Source organism: Volvox carteri (assembly GCF_000143455.1).
Source record: "Volvox carteri f. nagariensis unplaced genomic scaffold VOLCAscaffold_40, whole genome shotgun sequence".
Taxonomy (NCBI): Eukaryota; Viridiplantae; Chlorophyta; class Chlorophyceae; order Chlamydomonadales; family Volvocaceae; genus Volvox; species Volvox carteri.
In genome coordinates, this window is record NW_003307583.1 from 91915 (window position 1) to 112356 (window position 20442).

Below are 20442 nucleotides of genomic sequence, written 5' to 3' on the forward strand. Positions count from 1 at the left end.
TGGTGCCGCGCGCGGATGGCTGGGACTGGGGACAGGTTTGGGGGTGCGGTCAGAACCTCGAAATGGTGGTGGCGGTGGTGGTGGCGGTGGAGGCGTAGGGGCGGGCGGTAATGTAGCGGTAATTGAGCGGGGAAGTCAAATGGTCGATGCGCAGGATAATGGGGGTGGAGGTGGGGATGAGACAGCAGGCCGCGAGGAGGGGGGAATGGAGGAGGGCGGTGGCGGCGGCGGCGGGCCCTTAGCCGTGGTGATGGCGGGAAGGGGACACCGGCAGGGTGCCGTACGGGTGGTGGCGGCAGTAGCCGCAGCGGGTACGCCGGCTAACGAGGTGGGCCCGGTGGCCGGGTCCCGGTGGGGCAGGGGCCAAGGCGCGGGTGAGGGCGAGGGTGGGGAGGCGAGTGGAGGTGCGACGTGGAGGGTGCGGAACTGGTTTCGGAGGGTGACGGGAAGGGATCTGCTGGGCGCGTGTTGGGGGCAGCCGCGTGGTGGATTCTAACGTGTCCTTTCCGTTGCGGGGCAGTGTCGTACTCTTGCCTGTCATGTGCCGTACACACGCGCCGACGTTGCGTCCCTGGTGCGAATTAATGGAAGCATCTTTTAAGTCTCGGTTCTGGCTCGGTCCAGGGGTTTCTTACTGTGTATGGCGCTATTGAAGTTAGTTAAGTTGAGAATGTTTTACCCGGAGTATTATCTCCCCATTGAATTTTATTGTGTTGCGAATCAAAATAAAGTTGCGGAGTACGGCACACGTATGGGCCACAGGACGAACGTCACGGCCCTACTAGCCCACATCAGGTTGCTAGGAGCCGTCTCCTCCAATGCGGCAGCTCTCCGCGTCTCCTGCGCATGTGCGAAATGTGCAGTACAGGGGTCGATGAACGGCGGTATACCGGCGATATATAACATGATCGCTCGGGCGTATGTATGTATGTATGTCGCGTACTGCGGTAATGCGATATACCCATATACATCGCATAGTATATATACACCGGTATATCGGCGTATACCTGATATCATAATCTGTACCAGCGTTGATCATCGCATTAATCGTTTATGCTCGTCTCGCCTGTTCGTCACCCTTGACTGCTTAGGACTGGCTCAAGTCCGTACCCCTGCTAAGCATGAGGTGACTCCGGTATTGCAGCATGAGAAAGCCTTTGCGAGCTCAAGGTACAGCTACAATCTAGCAAGGACTATTACAAGAAGAAACATGCACAAAGTGGTATAAAAATATTTGGGTACGAGTAGCACAAACCGCATAGCTGGTGGATTTTTTGCGCCTCAGTGTTGACCGGTCAACATTGAGACGCAGAGGTACTTCCACTACGGAGAGCACTATCTACTTCATGACAGGCCAGCCTAGTAGTATAATCCTGGAAAGAATATTAATGACTTTATGAATACATAGGCAGATGTTCTTCCTGCCTTCCAGGCAAGCGCTGCATAGCGCGAACGCATATCTGAGCCGCTGCAAACCGTGCTATGCGTGTCGTGCCTTGAACCCTGATACACTCAAGCCGGTGAGTGTTGAGAGCTGCACTGGTGCTGGAAAGGGCCTTGGTTCCCAAGCTCACGAAGTGGCCGCTGAGATGTGTTAGCACGTATGGGCCCCTACCATCATGTACCAGCATGTGCAGTTTGCGATTGTTACAGTGAAGGTCGATCGGGACGCGCAGACGCCCTTCGGATTTTGAACCGTGACGAGCGTACCAAACCATCAGCCTGCTGCAGCTCCCCCTACCGTATACCCCAAAAACCCACGAAAAACCCTGAGTGTACACCCTTGAGGGCATTGCTGGCACATCCCCTGCCACACCGGATGCTCCGAACCTGTGGCCGCCAACAAAGCTGTGAGCACAATGTCAAGAGGTTGACATCTGCTGTCTTTTTGGCTGCAATCTGCGACCCAAATCCCGCAGGGTCAAATGCAACGCCACTTCATTTGTTCTCTCCGACAAACCGCAAAACCTCCAACGCCTAAATGCCGACCCAAGTATCAGCGGCATCCACAGTCTCGGGCGCACGTGCAGCCCTTCGGCATTTAAGGAAAATCGTCTTCCTCCGGGTTTCAATGGAAAAAGACAAAAGGACCCCCCTACTCGCCGGGTGCCGCCGCCCGACAGGTCACCGTCACACGGACATCCAGGCTAGGCGAACCCCGCTCATCCAGCCCGTGCTGTTGCCAAAGCCGCCCCTCCCGGGCACCGGGTTCTCCGGGTCAGCCGACTTGAGGACGCACTCGCGAAAGCGTTCCAAACCCGGACAGCCCCGTGGGTCGCCACACCAGCTCCAGGTATTGCAGTACTGGCAAGGCGGCAAATCCTAACCCTCAGATCCATGAAACGAATAATGGAACTACATTATGTCTAAGAACATACACTACTTGTTTAAGAAGAACAGCTTCATAGGATATGCCAACATGTATGACCACCATCCCAAGCATTCTTATCAAAGTGAGCTAAAATCCACTGCCTCTACTGCCTCCATAGGCCTCTTCACATTCACGCACTTTCTCCTCCTCTTTCTCCTCATACCAGTGATGCCATACCCCTGCACACACGCAGGCATACGCCTTCATTACACGTGACCTCATGTCATGAAACTCTTCCGGATACCATGGATATGCATGACGGTGTTAAAACACCAGGGCACGGCCAGAGGATGCGTTGAAGGTTGGAAATGAGCGAGTGTCCATCCTTCTCTATGCCGATGGCGTTTGTCTTCTGGCAACGACACCGAGGTCGCATGGGGGAGCTGCTCAAAGTCGTGGCTGGTATACGTGGCCGTAAGGGCCCGAGACGGATCCCTTCAATGCGGGGGGAACGTAGTAGCCGGTACACTGTAAGGCACACATTACAAGTACAAGTACGCGCTAGGCGCGACGACCAGCATCTCGAGAGGCCTTTTCAGCGGCCAGCTACTACACATAGTATCTCGCCCAGCTGAACCAAGCATACCTCCCACAGCATCAGCACTTCTGCAACAAGCACAGCTCCCACCACGTTGACACTACCCATCAATTGTCACACGTGCCACCCTAGCTACCGGCCTGTATGGATGCAGGGCCCCCCCCCTTTTTTCGGCTTCGAGGAAGCCGACACAGCTTGTTGTGAAAGGAGATCGTAGAGGCTCTCTCTAACTCCCACGTCTGAGTTTTCTGGGGCACGACGTATGGAAAGAGACCCCGCAAGGACTGCATGAGGCAGAAAAACGAGTTGAATGGCTAATGAATAGGCAATTGCCGGGAGGTGTGGTGTCGGAGTTCAAGGATCGGTTAATAAGCGGTTGGAAGCATACATGTCTCATGAGATGTCCAGCCAGACGTGTACTCGTCAGACGGTAAGCAACCAGGAATCCACACGTGAAATGTGTTCAAATGGCCCAGAAGCCTCCCACTCTGTAACAATTCAATTCAACACGTGAAATATAAGCATTGGATGGTTCAGGCGGCTGAGCAAGCGGGGAGGAAGGAGGTTGCTCCTGCATATCGCAACATTTATCCCGTGTTCAGCGAATTGTAAGCTTATGCACTTTAGGCTTTGCTATTGGGTGTTGGCGGGGAACAGAGCGCGCAAGGGACGGTGTTATGTACCTAGGGAAGAGCGGATATGCCCCTGCTGCGGCACTGATTGCCATATTGGAGATGAGAAGCATGTCTTGCTGGACTGTCCGGTGTATGGCGAAATCAGATCTGATATGGATTTCCCACGCTTTGAGCTTATGTGTGTGTAATGTAATGTGTGTGTAATGTTACAGAGTGGGAGGCTTCTGGGCCGCTTTATCACATTGTCAATTCTACGATTTATCACCTTATAGCACCATCCACCATTACCACACTGTACTATGCCATACGCACCTTAAGTCCAAGGCGGTGGATCCAGCCTTCAGGGATCCCTCCTCATCCATTCACCCGAACATCCGAAGAGACGGAGGGTTCGGCAATCGCCACCAATCCAGCGTGTGAATCTGGTCCATCAACTGTGACCTCAACTCCACATCTCAACAGCTAGCCTTAATCTCGCGCTCCCGACTAATTCGGGGATCTCCCCAGGAATCGAACCTTGAGCTTATGAAGGACACTTGTAACACAGCAAAGGCGTAACCCGGGATGCTCAGATTGGCATTTGCGTCGTTACAACACTATGCTTTGTCTGAAGTGTGGAGGTAGGATGGTGCTGATAGGTGCAGCCCTTGAGCCCTCGGCTCATATTGGGCGGTAGGGGGTTACATGTAACTAACACACACACACACACACATCATCATCTCATGTGGAGCATGAAGCAACTTATAAGTGACCAAAAGTACAGCATAGTGCAGGTGAGAGAGGAAGAGCTGTATATGTGGACTCGCACGTGCACAGTAGGGTCCATTTGTGTACACATACATGCATGTGTGCACATCGGGGGTGGGGGGTGGGCATGGGCCATGTGCGACTCGGGGAACACCATTCCAACGACCTTACATTCCTGACCTATGAATAATGAAGCATTTGTACGCGCACATGTTTGCTTTAACAGAACAATGGTTCATAATCAGGTAACATGTCGTGGGTGCCGTGAACATGGCTGTACTTATGTAGCTGTGGGTGTTGCATTGTTTGCATGTATGTTGATGTTGTTGATTGGGGTATTACACTGCCTCTGGTCCGATTGCACACACTAGGATACTGATCTAGAATGCAACACCATAGAGCACCATACACTGCTACCACACTATACTAAGCCATACTAACTGAAAGTTCAAGGCGGTAAAATCTGCCTTCCAGATTTCCTTCTGATCCAGCCGCCCAAACTTCGACAGAGTTAGAAGGTTCAGCAATCACCACAAATCCGACTGCGAATTTTAGTTCATCAACTGTAACCTCAACACCACTTTTCAACAGCTAGCCATAAACTCACGCTCCCGATAACATGGGGGGTTCGCCTCTAGAATTGAACCCACGACCTTAAACCGCTACCTGCAATGGTTTTTCCAGCCCAGGCCTGCATGTGTGTGCATGTGCCGTTTTTTACACAATTGGCCTCCTAAAGGACCAGACTTTGATACAAACATCGTTCAACCGTTACCATAACAACCACTCTTCACCAAAACCTGCAATGAACACCCGCTGTATATTTGTTTACTTGCTGCTGTACATGCTGCATATTACGCCATGTGACGTACAGCTGGTGACATCCTATAACGGCAACAGCCACAGATTCACCATCCAGCCGCCACAGCAACAGCAGGACGAATTCCCTACCTCCTTATGACGCACCACCACGCTGAACACCGTCTGAGTCCTCCTTGTGGGCACTTGAGCATAACAACACACATGCACATGCACATACATACACCTACACCAAGTAGGTGTGCAGGTTTACCTATCCTTTTCTGAGGCCATTCGAATGGAATCAGAGCAACATGCCTATTGTTCAACATCCCAGGACTGCTGCTGTTGACTACCACTACGAGGAAAGGCACATAGACACATGGGAGCACATCAGTGCCTCGTCCAGCCGTTATAGGGGAGGCGGCTTTTGTACACCACATCACCATTACTGGCATTGCTGCTGCTGCAGCAGCTGCCTTTTGAGGGCCTCAATTTCCCTCTTCGCCTTCTCTGCCATTTCCTTCTTCTCCCTCTCCGCCTTCTCTGCCATTTCCTTCTTCTCCCTCTCCGCCTTCTCCTCAATTTCCTTCTTCTCCCTCTCCGCCTTCTCCACCATTTCCTTCTTCTCCCTCTCCGCCTTCTCCACCATTTCCTTCATCTTGTGCTCCATTTCCTTCTTTTCCCTCTCCGCCTTCTCCTCAATTTCCTTCAATTTCCGTTTCATTTCCTTCTCCTTCTCTGCCTTACTCTCAACCAGCTTTGTGATAACAGGCTTCGCCCACTTATCTGCCAGAGTTTGAAGTGTCTCATTGCCCCGCTCTGCCCGCTCTGCAACATGGGTGATGTCTTCGCCAGGGTAGAGCACGTTGTGGATGTGTGCAAAAATCTGCAGGACCAAGGGATGTTCGGGGAGCATTATCTACCTGCGAAAAGGTAGTAGCTGGCTGTCAAACTGGCCTTTCAAGATGCTGGAAGTATACTTCAGGCAGTATACTTTAGCGATGCATTTGCATTTATTCACGTACACAGAACAGTTTACACAGTAATGTATGATGAATGGACTGGCCAACCTTGTTAAACAATCACTCGAAACATGTCTTTCATCTCTGCAACCACATTAGTACCAAATTCGTCAGGACATGAAGTGCAGCTCCTGCCCTCACGCATTGTGCCTTGTAAAGCCCCCAGGAAGCCATTCTGAACTGACAACACCCAGTCACTATGCAGCAAAGGCCCCTATCTGCAAGAGAACCGCCCTCAAAATTTCGCCTTACCTTAGCCACCATTCCTGCAGAACCTGCACTGACTGTTTCCAGGAGTTTACAATCAAAGAATATCCAATTAAAGAGGCGGAACTGGTAACCGCATGCCCGGAACTCGCCCTTGGGCAGGGGAGGTCCTTGGCTGCCAATACTTCCGACCAGCTGCACAGTGGCAAAATACCAGTCCGAAGCATCTGTGAGCAGCACCGTCACCGGATGTTGCTCGCCATTATGGATTGCAAGCTCAATGGCTGTCGCCATGGGCTGCCATATGTCGCGTTTGAGATCCACAGTATTCTTCAACTCCACCACCATCACTACCTTGCTGCCATTACGAATAGCTTCAGCTAAATTCTCACTAGATGCTGCCTTCGCTTCAGGGGGTGTGCGCAGGACAACAAACTCGGAACGACCTGCAGCATTCCATCCCGTGGGTAAAATGACATAAAATAAGCTTGTTAGCAGCTGGGCATGGACAACAGGCGGTAAAACAAGAAATATGCCAGCAGCCAGGGGACTTCTTAGCCCGTTTCTGACAGGGTTAACAGGATGCATACGAAGTAGTCAAACTGATTTATTCCGTTAAAAAACAGGAATCTAATGTTACAAATTACAAGTTCCACACATGTGCTGGGGTGTCCGTAAAAGCCAGGGACGGTAAATCGTTTTTAGTGCAGTTACATGGTAGACCATCATTGTCCTCCCTCGTCCACTTCAGCATGCAGCAGCAGCAGCATGCAGCAGCTCTTAGAGCAATGTGCCAGGTCTCCCAGACTTCTGAGAGGAACATGGCTAGTGCCAGGGGTGGGGCCTCGGTCATAATCATGCACGTGTTGGACCCTTGAAACGCGAGGTCACATTCGTATTTAGCCTGTGTACTTGTGTAAGCTGGGCATTCCGCAAAAAACATGCATTTCATCTTCAACCGCCCCACAGTCGCAAAGCCTGCAGTGCACTTTAAGGCCGAATAATTTCTTGATTCCCAATAGCCCAACCGGAAACACATAAGCACTTGATTCAAATGTTGGAGCATGGCGGTTTCGGTTTAGGCCAGCCACTTGTGCTGCGTGCCCCTAAGCAGGGGGCACCCCCATCCAGTTCAGATCGCGACATGCCTTGATGCAGGTACTTCCACTTGGAAAAGTGCGTGGATCACCTAGGGTACCGCTTCTTGTGAATTGTCAGGCAAGATGTTATGTTCACAGGAGCGGTCACCAATTAGGTATCACCATTTTTACTCCTTTATTTTGGATTCTTTTAATTGGAGAACTTTTAGGGCTCAGGCCTCGTTCAGTAAGAGTTGTGGGTCCTGAGCCTCCCCTTTGGTTGCACTTTTGGCTGTTTAGATGACTTGTCTGGTCTGGTGACACTACTGTCTTAATTAGTTTAAGGTCCTGGGTTTGATTCCTGGGGGGACCCCCTACATTGTCGGGAGCGTGAGATTATGGCTAGCTGGTGAGATGTGGAGTTGAGGTCATAGTTGATGGACCGAGATTCGCACGCTGGCTTGGCGGCGATTGCTGAACCCTCTGTCTCTACGGATATTCGGGTAAATGGATGAGGAGGGATCCTAGAAGGCAGGATCAAGGACCGCCTTGGACTTGCAGTTTGTATTTTGTAGTACAGTGTGATAATGTGGATGGTGCTGTATGGTGATGAATCGTAGAAATGACAATATGTTCAAGTGGCCCAGAGGCCTCCCATTCTGTAACAGTTCAATTCAATTCAAGATGACTTGTGTAGTCTCTTTTGGGTGGGAATGTACTTTGTCATGGTGCAGTGCATGGCCAGTTGGCCAGCGGCTTTACTCTTCGTGAGTCTGGAGCCCACTGTAACCACCACACACACAAGGAGCCCGTTTTGCAAGTTGTACACTACAGCAAAATAACATGCTGAGTTACCAAAGCTCAGAGGGATAGTGCACATGCCACGACTCTGGCAGGTTGGAGTGGGTTAGGCATTGTTATATCACTACTTCTTCGGTGGATGCTGATCCCGTGATACCCAGGATAATAATTAAATTATCCCCCCCTCTAATTGTAGAGGGTATCCTTGACCTCAGTCAAACTCGGGATCCCTGTGTGATGTCTGCACCCACAGGACAACCAGCAGTCATGGGGCCTGCCACCTCCCGGTAGCCTGCATCAGCCGAGATTCGAACCTGCTCTATATCAATTTGTTATATCAGGACTTTTTCGGAAAAGAACCAATCGGTGGAAGCTGAACCCGTGATACCCAGGATACTGCAGGCATGCAGCACCATTGTTTACCCTGAGGCACCTGATCTCCAGGCATGCATTAGCTTGCACCAAGCCACTTATTGAGATACAGATAGACTTATCAGGTGTTTGAATTCATCGACCACGAGATGCTGGAAAGTGATCGGAGCACCTCCCAGAGGTTAGGGAACACAGCTGGTGTGGCTTGATCACACTGGGGCTCCCTTGCTGAGGCTATTGGATTCCATGACTAATGGAGAAACCTCTGCTTCTAAGGGCGCTAGCTGTGTACTACTTTGGCCGAAGCACCACTAGCTGTGAGCAGTTTTATTCTCAAGATATTTTAAGCATGGTTCTCAGGCGTGTAGAGCCCAGGTGAAGGGGGGAGGATGACATGTCCCATTGGTCTGCATCAAAACAAAAACATTTGCCCATGGTAACCCAGCTGCTATGGACACCCCCATTATGCGGAGCCTGTGACTTGTAATGTACTGCTAGAAAACTAAAAACACACTGCTTGCAGCTTTCCCATATGGACTTCTTGCAATTATTATGGTGTACAACTCACCCTGTACCATGGCTGCTTCACGTGTGGGGATATTCTCCTCAAATGCCACCTTTACTGTGTGTTGCAGGCCTGCAAAGCACAAGGCGGGTTGAAAATACATGGCATCTATGATTTTCCAGCACATACCCTGTATGTACCTGCCATGCACACAGGCGCCACTCACCGTGCTGCACAGTTCTGGTAGCAGGTGACCCGCACTGTTGCTGCTGCTGTTCTTCGGGAGCCTCTTGGTTTATATCGTGGGCCGGACTTGCAGACTCGTCGGCAAGTGGAACATCAGGAACTGAGGCCGGATAACAACGTTGAAAGCACGCGACTGGGCATTTAAGGCGGCAATTAACAGGTCCGCACCTTCCGAGATAACTAATAAGCGTTGGCCGAGACCTAGCAGTGCCAGTTTGGACAGGACTGAGTACACAAGGAGGTACAGGGGGAACTCTCGACCGCTTGGACGGAGAACGATTTCCTTGAACAAAGCGATTGGCATGCTGAGGAACTCCACAAGGAACGTTAGGACATCGACATCAACTTCTTGCGAAACTGGGGGGACAAGTGCGTCGCTCATTTCTGATATATCATGGGGAAAATTGTCGGAAACGTCCATACACTCAAGGAACGCCTTCCGGCTTCTGATGCTTGAGAACCCGACTCGTTGGATCTTATCGCTTTTCGGGGATACCAACCCGCTCTCGCTAGGCCGCTTGCTCATGGCGCCTCAGCAGCAGCGCTACCCGAAGCAAAAACTTTCAAAGTTAATTCCTTGTTTATAGAGTTTCCTTTCACGTGCAGCTCCGAGAAAGGTTCCCTAATACAGGCTCGTCAAACTAGGCAGGCTCCTAAGATTCTCTAGGAATACACGGTTAAATTCTGGCCTTGAAGTCGTGTCAACGACTAAGAGCAAGGGAAACATTTTGAGTGCCAAATGCTCGTACGGCGGAATGACCAAGTCACCCGCAAGCCTACCAACAACATACAGACAACAAGGTACACGAGTCGTGAATAACGAGTGGAAATTCTGGTTCAATTGCTCTCCTGAATATTTTCTACACCACCTTACAACAATTGCGCTGGACCTCGGATTGTTGATGGGGTGTTACACTATGGGTGGCTCGTCCCAAAAAAGGACGAGCACCAGGGGCCCTGACCGGGCCGAAACACAGCGCAGGGGCGGGTGCGCGGCTGCGTCCGTCTGTCCCTCACTCATGCCAGCCGGGGTGCTCTCCCAGCCCCTGGCTAAGGCAACACAGCGGTGCAGAAGACTGCAAACCGAATTACACGAGAGCCGCGCGACAGGCGTCACACCACCTCCGGGAACCCTAAACACGCTACCTGCCCCCAGTACGCCTGGCCAGCCTAATCGCACGCTCTCTCTCCTCTAGACCACCAAAACAAGAACAAACAAAAAACGGCACCGGGGGCAGGGGCTCTACTCAGGGGGCTCCACTACACACTCAAAAACCGAGGCAAGGAAGACCTGCGCGGCCCCTCAGAAGACTCTCCTAGTCAAGGACACCCACGCAGCCAGCAAGGCAAGAGACACACGGAGGACCAGGAGCCTGAGTCGCCACACCACAAAAGCCGAGACACGGTAGCATAAAGACAGCAAACACAAAGCGAGTACTCGCACACTGGTCCCTGAAGGCCAGCTGTCCACACACCTACCGAGGGCAGCCACCACTACCTCACCGGTCTACTCACAGCCGAGGCAAAAAACTGGTCTGCACGGCAGGCTCCTCCTGGGGATTGCGGGCTCCCGGGCGCAGCCCAGCGCAAGACAACGCAAAAACACCTATTGCCGCGGGGGGAATGACAGGCCAGCGCGGCGGCCCCCTATAAAGCCCCAAAAAGGCACGGCTCACAGACGTTGCCTGTTCCCGCTTACCACACTGAGAGCCCTCCCCTTCTGAGCCCTCCCTATTTACAATCACGGCCATGGACTTCTACGTACATTCATCTGTGACTGCTGCCGGGCCCGAGAATGCAGCATTTTTGGCGCGCATTATCCACGTCGCCGATTCCTTGCACATTTGCAAGTGAGGAACTTCACCACTTGTACATTTCGCATACATACTCCCAACCGCAGCAACTCTGTACTTTCTGGCTATCCGCCTTATCCCCGTATAAGCTGGATTTACAGGCATCTACACACTCAAACGGTAACCCGACGGCTTATCGGCCTTGCGGAATAATCTAGCGTGTAGAGCATTGCCATCGGCGACCACTGCATCTCTAAGGAGGAGATAATAAGAAATGGGCTGCGGGGCCTCAAAGGGTACGCCGGTTGCTTTGCGACTGAGGTGTTGCACGAAATTGTCTCCGCGCACAGCTCCAATGGATTTCAATCCCAAAACCTACACCACAACCTAAAGCCAAAGGGCTACCGTATTCTGTTAAACCTTCCATCTGCTCACGCTCATCCTTGCAGGAAAGGCGGTCCACGACCCGGCACCTGCACCTGCGCAGGGCGCCTACCCCCCTGGAGCGACCCCGCCGAGTGCCTACCCCCCTGGAGCGACCCCGCCGGGCGCCTACCCCCCTGGGGCTCCTCCAACAGGTGCATCTCTCCCTCTGCCATATGAGTCTCAAGCAAACAACCGTCATCTGCCGGCACCTGCACCTTCCAGTAACAGCTGCCCTGGCACCTGGCCTGTGAATTTGTGGCTGCGTAACCCAGCGCCGCTAGGATAGATTAACCGTTTGTCTTGGAGTAAGAGCACTATCTTCGCCTGCCCTTTCCCGGCATGTGTTGATACCCCCTCACTGCCCTCTCACTGGCCGTTCCTAACTTCAGGGCACTTGCGGCGGAGCAGCAGCAGCAGCAGCAGCAGTAGCGGAAGCAAGGGCAAACACAAGAAGCACCCGCCCGCTGCGGTCTCGGTCGCACCAGCCCCTGCACCAGCCTATGGGGCGCCCATTCAGCCTGGGTACGGCGCTCCGCCACCGCCCGGTTACGCCGCGCCACCCCCGCCAGGGTACGGCGCACCTGCATACGGAGCCCCACCGCCGCCAGGGTACGGCGCACCGCCAGCACCGTACGGTGCGTCGCCGCCGCCATACGGAGCCCCACCGCCGGGTTACGCCGTACAGCAGCCTATGTATGTACAGCAAGGTAAGCATGTGGGGTTCGCATGGGCTCTGGGATGTCACCCGAACCTGAGCATGTCTGGGGGCTGGTGGTTTCGTGTGCGCCCAGGCCATGTGGCGCCTACCTGTCACGGTATGTGATGGGGCGGTGCTCCCCTCCCGCAACCACCGCAATGCTCAAAACGTGAGCACCCCGAACTGGAACCACCGATGGACCCCGATGGTACCAGCGGCATGTGGGCAGTGGGAGGGGGATCTGCTGACACTCCCACGAAGCTGCCAATTTGGTGGCTCCTGTGTGTGCGCTCCACAATGCTTTACATAACGGTGAATAAACAAGAGGCAAGAAAAGCAAGAATGGTAATGAAATAAAGCAACAAAAGCAGAAGCGCGGCTTCTGCCCTCCATGCCGACGCTCCACTCGCGCGCTCACCGATGGCCTGCGCCGGCGCTGGACCTCCTCCCTCAATGTACATCAGCGTCAGCACCACCGCCTTGCCGCCGGTCCGTACATGAACCTCATTGGCCGCATCGCGGAGGGAGGTGCGGACCTGGGGGGGTCCAAAGGCGGATTGGGCGGGAATGGGGGGGGGTAAAGGGGGCAGGGATGCAGCCCCTCAACCCCCGTGGAGAGGGGGGACACCAGCGCCGAGCCGTGCAGCTCAGGATCCGTTCTACGACAGCCTTTAAGCCCAGGAAGGAGGGATGCCGCCCTCTAACAACGCGGCACTGGTGCTGGGCTGTGTGTGTACAGGTACCTGTACATAACCCTAGAGAGGGAGTGGGAGAATGGGGGAGATTCACCACAAGACATCGCACCGGTTGGTGCGGCCGCCATTCAGCTGTTTGCCGCATGCCGGGTTCTTGCAGAAGGACTTGATCTGGTAGCCCTTTGGGTTGCCGCGGTGGCGCTTTTGCTCACGATCTATGTAGGGCCGGAAAGGTGAGGGGGGGGATACGGGAGTTTTCCCCAGGGAAAGAGGAACAGGGCTTGGGGTCCGTGGGCCGGTTCGGCGGTGGCCATGGGCAGGTATGGTGCATAGTTTGCGCACACAGACCTGCTTGCAACTGGTTGAATTTTTCTTCTAGATCTTCGTATACTTCATGCTTAATAGGTGGAGGGCGCGGCGGGCCCGTGGCGGTCGAAATTTCCTCGACGCTTGTCTTAGTCGCTTTTCGCTTTCCCGGCTGTTTCGTCAAGCTTGAATGCTCTGGCTGGACTTGTAATGCCTGGCTGAGGGCTGCGTGCTGCGCGGGCTCTGATAGCAGCTGGGCTGCCCCTAGGTTGGCGCCGGGCAGCAACGCAGCAAGCGTTAGGATCTGCTGCGGTTGCGCTCTTACTGCTTAGGCAACAGTTCCAGAATCCATTAGTTCGATACCATGACAGGGAAAATGATGTAAAAGGACCGTTATATGATGCGACCAAAGTGCCTTTTGATACTTGGGAGAAACCTCAACAGCAGCGTCATGCGGCTTGCAGCCGCAGCAAACGCATCGCACACGAGTTTTCTCGCTCTTTCCGTGGACTTCCTTATATACGTCCTGTTTATGACTCAGCTCATCGCCACACTCCGCAACTTTTCCAGCCCATTCATGCCAACTGCTCCAGCTCGTCCCACCTTGCCTTCTGCTCCGTCTCACCCACATCTCATACATGTCCTATTCTCCAATTCGACTGGCAATGGGGAACTGGGTTCGCGCACTACCTGGAGAGAGGGGTTGCAGAGCCGTGCCCCATCCTCGCATCCTGGGGGCCCATGTCGGGCACGCATCCTATCGGTTGGATACATCCTACACCCCCACCATTTTCCATCCTCGAGCCAAACATCTCGCATCCTGGTGACTCCATCCCCCCCTCCCGCCATCCTCAACCTTGTGGGTTGGCATCGACCCTTCCAAATATGCCGCCATCCTGGGCCCTCTTCCATCGCCATCCTGGGGGGTTGGTCCACATTTTTAACCTACTCTTTCTTCCATCCGTATCCTGTGCCTGAACCTCCGCCGCATCCTGACCGCTCTGCAACCCTCCGCCAGGGGGCTATAGATGCTCAGCCGTTCTTGTTGAGATGGAGGCGGCGCGCAATGCACACCGTCCATGGATTTGCATTGGCGCCTTAGCAAGTGTATAACACCAGATTCATACATCACTCTCCCAACGCCGCCGGCCGCTGCACCCGGCCCTCGCAGCTATATCCATGATAATGGGCGTATAGTCCAAACACGACACCGTTCCTCCATTTGCAGCCCAGTGCCGTACAGCCGCCCTGCGGAATACTGTGGGGCGACTGGCTGCAACGGTCCCGAGCCCTTATTGGCTTTGAAGAAGCTGACTAGCCTTGTTCCTTCTCCATGTCCTCCCCCTTAGTGGGAATACGAAGGAAGTATCAACTATCAGTTTGGACCGGCTAAAAATGTGCGGGGCATTCACGCATCGCCTCTAGTCCTCCTCGAGCACCTTAAGACAGCGGCGATGATCGATTATATAAATAAACGCAAAATGACGCACATCAAGCCACAACCAAGCGTTGATAAAACCTACGTACATACAGAGCGTAGTAACAAAGGACCTGATCCTGAACCCGCGACACGCCGCTGGCTCCCAACCAGCTACACTACCCCTCAACGGGGTAGTAGCACCTAAACTACCCCAAAAGCCTGGAACGCAATGCCTGCCAAGCGCGCAGTCCATAGGCACTAACCCCCACCGCGCCCTTCTCCTTCTTCTTCCAGCTCTAAATGAACCGAAACACGCCAGGGCAAACACACGTCCCCGGTCAACTCCATCCTCCCCTTAAGCATCCTTTTTATCCCCTTGCGTGAATTCTGGGCCAAAGGGATAACGCTGTCTCGCAGCCGGCGCCACTTCAACGCAAAAGCACCATCATCACACTTTCCGCGAAATCAGTGGTATCTCCGTAACGGCGTACGGCAGTTAATGCATTTATGCGTATATGCCACTGCACTGCAGCCCTCGTTATTGCGCCCAGAATTACTTTGTTATTTTGGACCATAAAAAATGGATCCTCTCCATGCTTTCTCTTCTCACTCTTATCCGTGTGTCCGTCCGTCAGTCTGTCCGTCGGTCAGTCTGTCCACTGATTAAGCCCGTGTCCAGGGAACCACCCTGCCATGCAACCATGGTGTAACAATACATCACCCAACCCCGAAAGGCCTCTTCCGCGCCTCCCCCTCCCCTTCCTATCCACCTGTCACATGCAGGAGCTCCATATCCACCAGACCGCATCCCTTTACGCCCTCCCTTGACAGGTCTACATACATACATACAGACACACGCATACAGACACGTAAGCAAAACACACACGCCGACACGCCCTCCTCAAAACACAAAACGCGAAGGCCGCACATGCGCAGACACAAACTTACGGAAAGTCGGCCACGGTGTGACCCGCGGCCTTCGTGAAGGCCCCTCTCGCACATCCCGCTGCTGCTGCCCGATTGCAACAGAAACTGACCTACCTACACGACAACACCTCAAAACCCACATCGCAAGATCTCTCTTTGACGACCATCAGGAGGGTATCAGGTACATTAGAAACCTTAGAAATTAAGGCATTATGATGTATTGACCCCGGGACCCCTCGGCAACTTGTCGGTGAAAAAGACGAACTTTATTATACAAATATAACATCCCTACAGGTTAAGTTGGCTTGTATGGCGGCCCTGCGGCTGCGAATTCCCATAAAACCGCAAAAGGATTTCATATAAAGCTGATGGCTACTGCAGACTTGGAATGGTTGGTCGCGGCATACCGCACTCCGACATACCTCCATTCCATACGGCTTTGTAGCCTCTATAGAAGGCCGCCTTATACCGACCCCTCCCCCCCACACACGCACATACGCCGCAACGGCCAAGATGCCCATGGCGTATCAAACCTCCCGCACAGTCAAATCCGCAAGCCCCTGTAGACTGCACAGATGATGTTGTTGGCCCCTTCAAACTGATAAAAGCAAACGGCTGAGTATCTATTTGGGCGCGTATTGATCACATCGACTGCAACCCCAAGAATCTCGAGTCGTAAGGAGCCACCAACCGCCGCGCCCCCAGCCACAAGGTCTAAACTAAACTGAAGCACAAAAAAGACCTCAGCCCCAGGCGCCTTCCACTCCACCTCAGGGCCTGGCTAGATTGCGCCTTCCAAAAGTCACCAAGACATCGCAACTGGTGCACCAAGTACCAACAGACAAAACATCAGGAATTGTACCGCAGCAAATCTCGGTACCTGCCTGTCCGGTGGGGGCCATGTACGGCGTACTCAGCACACGCCGCCAACAGCACCGGTCGCTCCGCAACACACATCCCTAACCTGCACATCGCCTAGGCCCCCCGGGGGGCATTCGCAGACATAAGAGGTCCTTCTGTAAAACCCGATATAGCGGCCTGGGAGAGGCAGTGTTGAGTGTGTGGCGGTGTGTGGCGGGCTCCTGCAAGCGCCATTTCACTGGCGCTTTCCCTCGTCCTCAGCGAGGGCTGACCCGTAGAATTTCAGGGCCTCTGAAAACACCATGTAACCGATCGTTTGACCCACACCCAGCAGCAGAGCCTTGGGCAGGAATCCCTGAGGGCCACGGGAGCAGGGTTTTAGGGGAGTGCGCGGGCGGGACTTCGTGATTGGACATACATACATAAACATACATATATAAACATGTACACACTTTCACGTTCACACGCCATTGCGAGCGCAGAGCTCCTCCCACCTTGTACAGCGCACGCACGCCCTCCTCCCGTACAATCGTGACCAGCGACGGCAGCGTGTACCGGTACCTGCAAAAAAAAAGTACACACCCGCACCCAACACGTGCAGAGACGGCGCCGACGGCGTGGTTTGGGGAGGTGTGTGTGGAAACGAGCAGTAGGAGCGCAGAGGTATAGCAATCACACGGTGCGAGCCGCAGAGATAAAGCATCATCACGACGTCCCTACACGTCTATCCCTCGCATTTCCCATCGTTACTCCCTACCACTCTTTCACCGGTGCGCGCTTGTTGAGCTCACTTCTGGTTCGGCCCGCGCTCTTGGCTCTGGAACCGCGACTTGATCACATCAAACGGCGCGTTGAATATTGTCGCCGTCATCCCCACCACCACGCCGGTGGCCATCTTGCGCGCCGCCGCCAGCACTGGGTTTTGCAGCGGATGCTTGTCGTACACCTCAGCCTGGATGTTGTGCATGGTGCCGTAATACAACGTGTTCCACGTGGTCACCCGCCAGAGGGTGGGACCCAAGCCGATCAACAGACCCGCGGGTCCTTCGGCGCGAAGCAGCTGCATGGCGCAGTCCTGCGGGATATGAGGTGGGTGACGAGAATAATGAGGAAACGGCAATTGGGCGACGCAGCGGTACGGAAGTAGAAGCGGAGAGATGATGAGGCCAGCTACGACCTCAAAACTTCACACATTTCAAACGTCACAACGGCACCACGCAGGAAACACACGCACGCATACAGACATGTACCTATAGCGTGGCAGCAACCCAGGCCAAGCCAACGGCGTCCCTTCAACCCCCCTTACAATAACCACATACACATGGGCCCCGGTCCCCGTCCCATGTTCCGATGACCCAGACGACTTACGAAGGATGAGGAGTATCTGTTCAGATGCTCCTTTGCGACCATGCGCACCTGCGAACAGCCAACAACCAAGCGTAGGGTGGGTAGCGAGGATAAAACTTATTCAGCTAGAAGCACTAAGAGCTCGTTGTGGCAGTGATGCAATGGTAATGCGGTGTGAATTTATAATCCTCATGCACTTGAATATGATGTGGACAGAGCCTGGAGCATACCGGTGGCGGCGGCGGCGGTCGTAGTGGTCCCGGCCGAGTGGTCCCCCAGCGCCGCCTTGGAACAACCCGGCCCCACCCCCGGGGCCCACGGCAGCCCCCATTGCGGCGGCCACTTCCCAAGTTACCTTGATGACCTGGAACGGCGCAAAGCCCAGGCTCTCGCACACGCCGCTAATGGCACCCGCCACGTATGCATGGCTCGCCTGCGGCAGGAGCATGTGTGTGTGTGCGTGCGGAGGCACAGGTGCAGTCTGGGTGGTGGTGCCGGCTTCGATGAGGAGCATGGAAAGGGACAGAGGAGCGTACGGATATGTTTTTTGTGTTTTTTGTGTGTGTGTCGGAGCACAAGCGAGCTCCCAGCGAGCGCCGTGCGACACACACCTTCATATCATGATGGCGCCCTATACGAGACCGTACATGTTCTCAATGTCGTACATGTTCCCAGTGTCATACATGCTCCGTCAGCCCAGGGACGCCAAGCTCACCTGCAGCTTGCCCGTGTTGGGGTCGGGTGCGTGCTGGCGGAGGAGGCGCTTAGAGAACTCCAGGGAGGCTAGCGCGCCGGTGGAACGAGGCACCATGCCTTTGTACGACAAACGTAGACACATACACATGATGTGAGCGAGGGAATGAGGGCAGACAATGTCAGATGAACGCGGGAGTCAGAGCTGTAGGCAACATGGGGCCGTTGGGGGCCGCTGGGGGCCGGGGCAGGTGCAGGTGCAGGATACAACCGCGGGGGAGGACGGAGGCCGCCTAGGATGCCGAGCGACCCAACCACGGACAGGTGCCACGCAAACCCCAAACCGCGCAGCAGCAGCCACTGCGCAGCAGCCACACCCGTTTTTGATGATCGTACAATGCCGTACAGCTGTTAGCTACGGCGAGGGTCTCACGCACCTGTGAGCTCGGGCAAGGCCCCTCGATACAGCTGGGCGATACCGCCTTCACGAACCGCATCGCGCAGGATTGTGGTCATTGGCAGTGGGTTACCCTTGTTGAGTTGAAGGCTGTGGTCACGAGCAAGGTTAAGAGGGGTTGCGGAGGGAAGGAGTTAACATCTCTTGGAAAGGGCCTGACCGCGACTTCGTCGCGTCCGAGATGGATGACGGTGTGTATTTACAGCGCGGCACTGGCAAATTTATGATTGGAGGAGTGAGCTGGAGGAGGCATCGACAAGGGGTAGCAATCTACGTATCGATTCGGCTGGAGCGGCGCGTCCAGCACATCATGGGGCTCTTACCGCGTCTTCATGAACTCCAGTGGTTGCACACAGATACCCTCAATTAGCCCAGCGGTAGCGCCTGCATGATCCAATTGTGCAGTGAAACAGATATGGAACGCGGAAAGCGCCGCTCGCTCGGTTTAGCTTCCGACTGCCTTATCCGCAAGACGCAACCACCAAGCTAAAATTGCAATTGTCCAATTCTCATCAAGTAATGTGATTAATTCTAGTACCTGCGGCGAAAACTGGTGCAAGAGAAGCACGTCCGTCATTAATTGCCGATTGTGATTGCGCTTTGAGAACCGTTGCTTTATTTGCCAGCGCGGCTGCTGCTGCTGCGCCTGGAGCAGCAGCAGCCACCCCTGACTCCATTTCAACTAATAAGCGCGTTTAGAAAGTGCGAAAGATGAAGAACACCCTTAAGGGCCTTGCATCGAGCAATGGAGTTTCAAGACACAAACGTTGCGAATATACATGAATAGGTGTACAATGTGAACAAGGCGTCAAAGATCTAGGAGTTGGCCCGTACGGCGGTGGTTTATATGAATTTTACCGCACGCCAAGCCAGCAACCCTGTGTCTTTGCAACATTGTGAGGTACCTTATGTAATGTTTTGCAGTTCGTTAACGCGCGTTTCTGAAACCATGTCGTATCTTCGGAGCTAGTGGAGCTTGAACTTGCGTGTACAATGTAAGTGACATATGGGACTGGCGTTAATTAAACTCTGAGACATTCGTCCCACTTCGATAGCAGCTCTGCCAACGCGGCTGAATCGGCCCTGTAGGCGCAACTTCATGAGCACGGAGTTGCACAACAGGACATTACGTAGGCGTAGAATCAGCGGGAGCTCCGAGTCCGCCTACCGCTACCAGCGGGTGTTGCCCGACCTCGGGCGAGACGGGAACAGGCCCGGCCTTGTGCTTCTGAATTTGTGGCAAGCCGATGACCCGGCCTGTTCCCGCCCGCCCGGCCACTGCTTACCGGGTAACCAGAAACGCAAGATCAGGCCCTGCCCCAACAGATCCTCCCAGAGACATTCGCCAGCCTGCAATTTGCAAATTCCTGGCATCGAGCTGGCGTCAGCCTTGAGCATACCTACCAAGCCAAAACCCGGCCCATCAATGCATCACAAACCGACCGAGCCCAGCGCATAACCACGACAAGCCGCATATCCACGTATACCGCTAGCTG

The 20442-nt window shown here is 54.0% G+C and overlaps 2 protein-coding genes across 2 annotated transcripts in view; one reads left to right on the forward strand and one right to left on the reverse strand.

The window, feature by feature from the left end:
* Positions 1–2326, forward strand: part of VOLCADRAFT_118577 (uncharacterized protein) — a gene marked incomplete at both ends in the record, with an annotated part of 10931 nt that extends 8605 nt beyond the window's left edge. The window contains 2 exons of the mRNA XM_002953991.1: positions 36–404; positions 2124–2326. Coding sequence (XP_002954037.1) covers positions 36–404; positions 2124–2326 — 572 coding nt within the window. The remainder of the gene's footprint in view (positions 1–35; positions 405–2123) is intronic.
* A 14397-nt stretch (positions 2327–16723) lies between these two features.
* Positions 16724–17524, reverse strand: VOLCADRAFT_32409 (uncharacterized protein; the record flags this gene model as incomplete). Its single annotated transcript, XM_002954062.1, has 3 exons — positions 16724–16804; positions 16944–17010; positions 17241–17524. Coding segments are annotated over 3 exons (432 nt in total), but the record flags the coding sequence as incomplete, so codon positions are not given.
* Positions 17525–20442: the final 2918 nt, after the last annotated feature.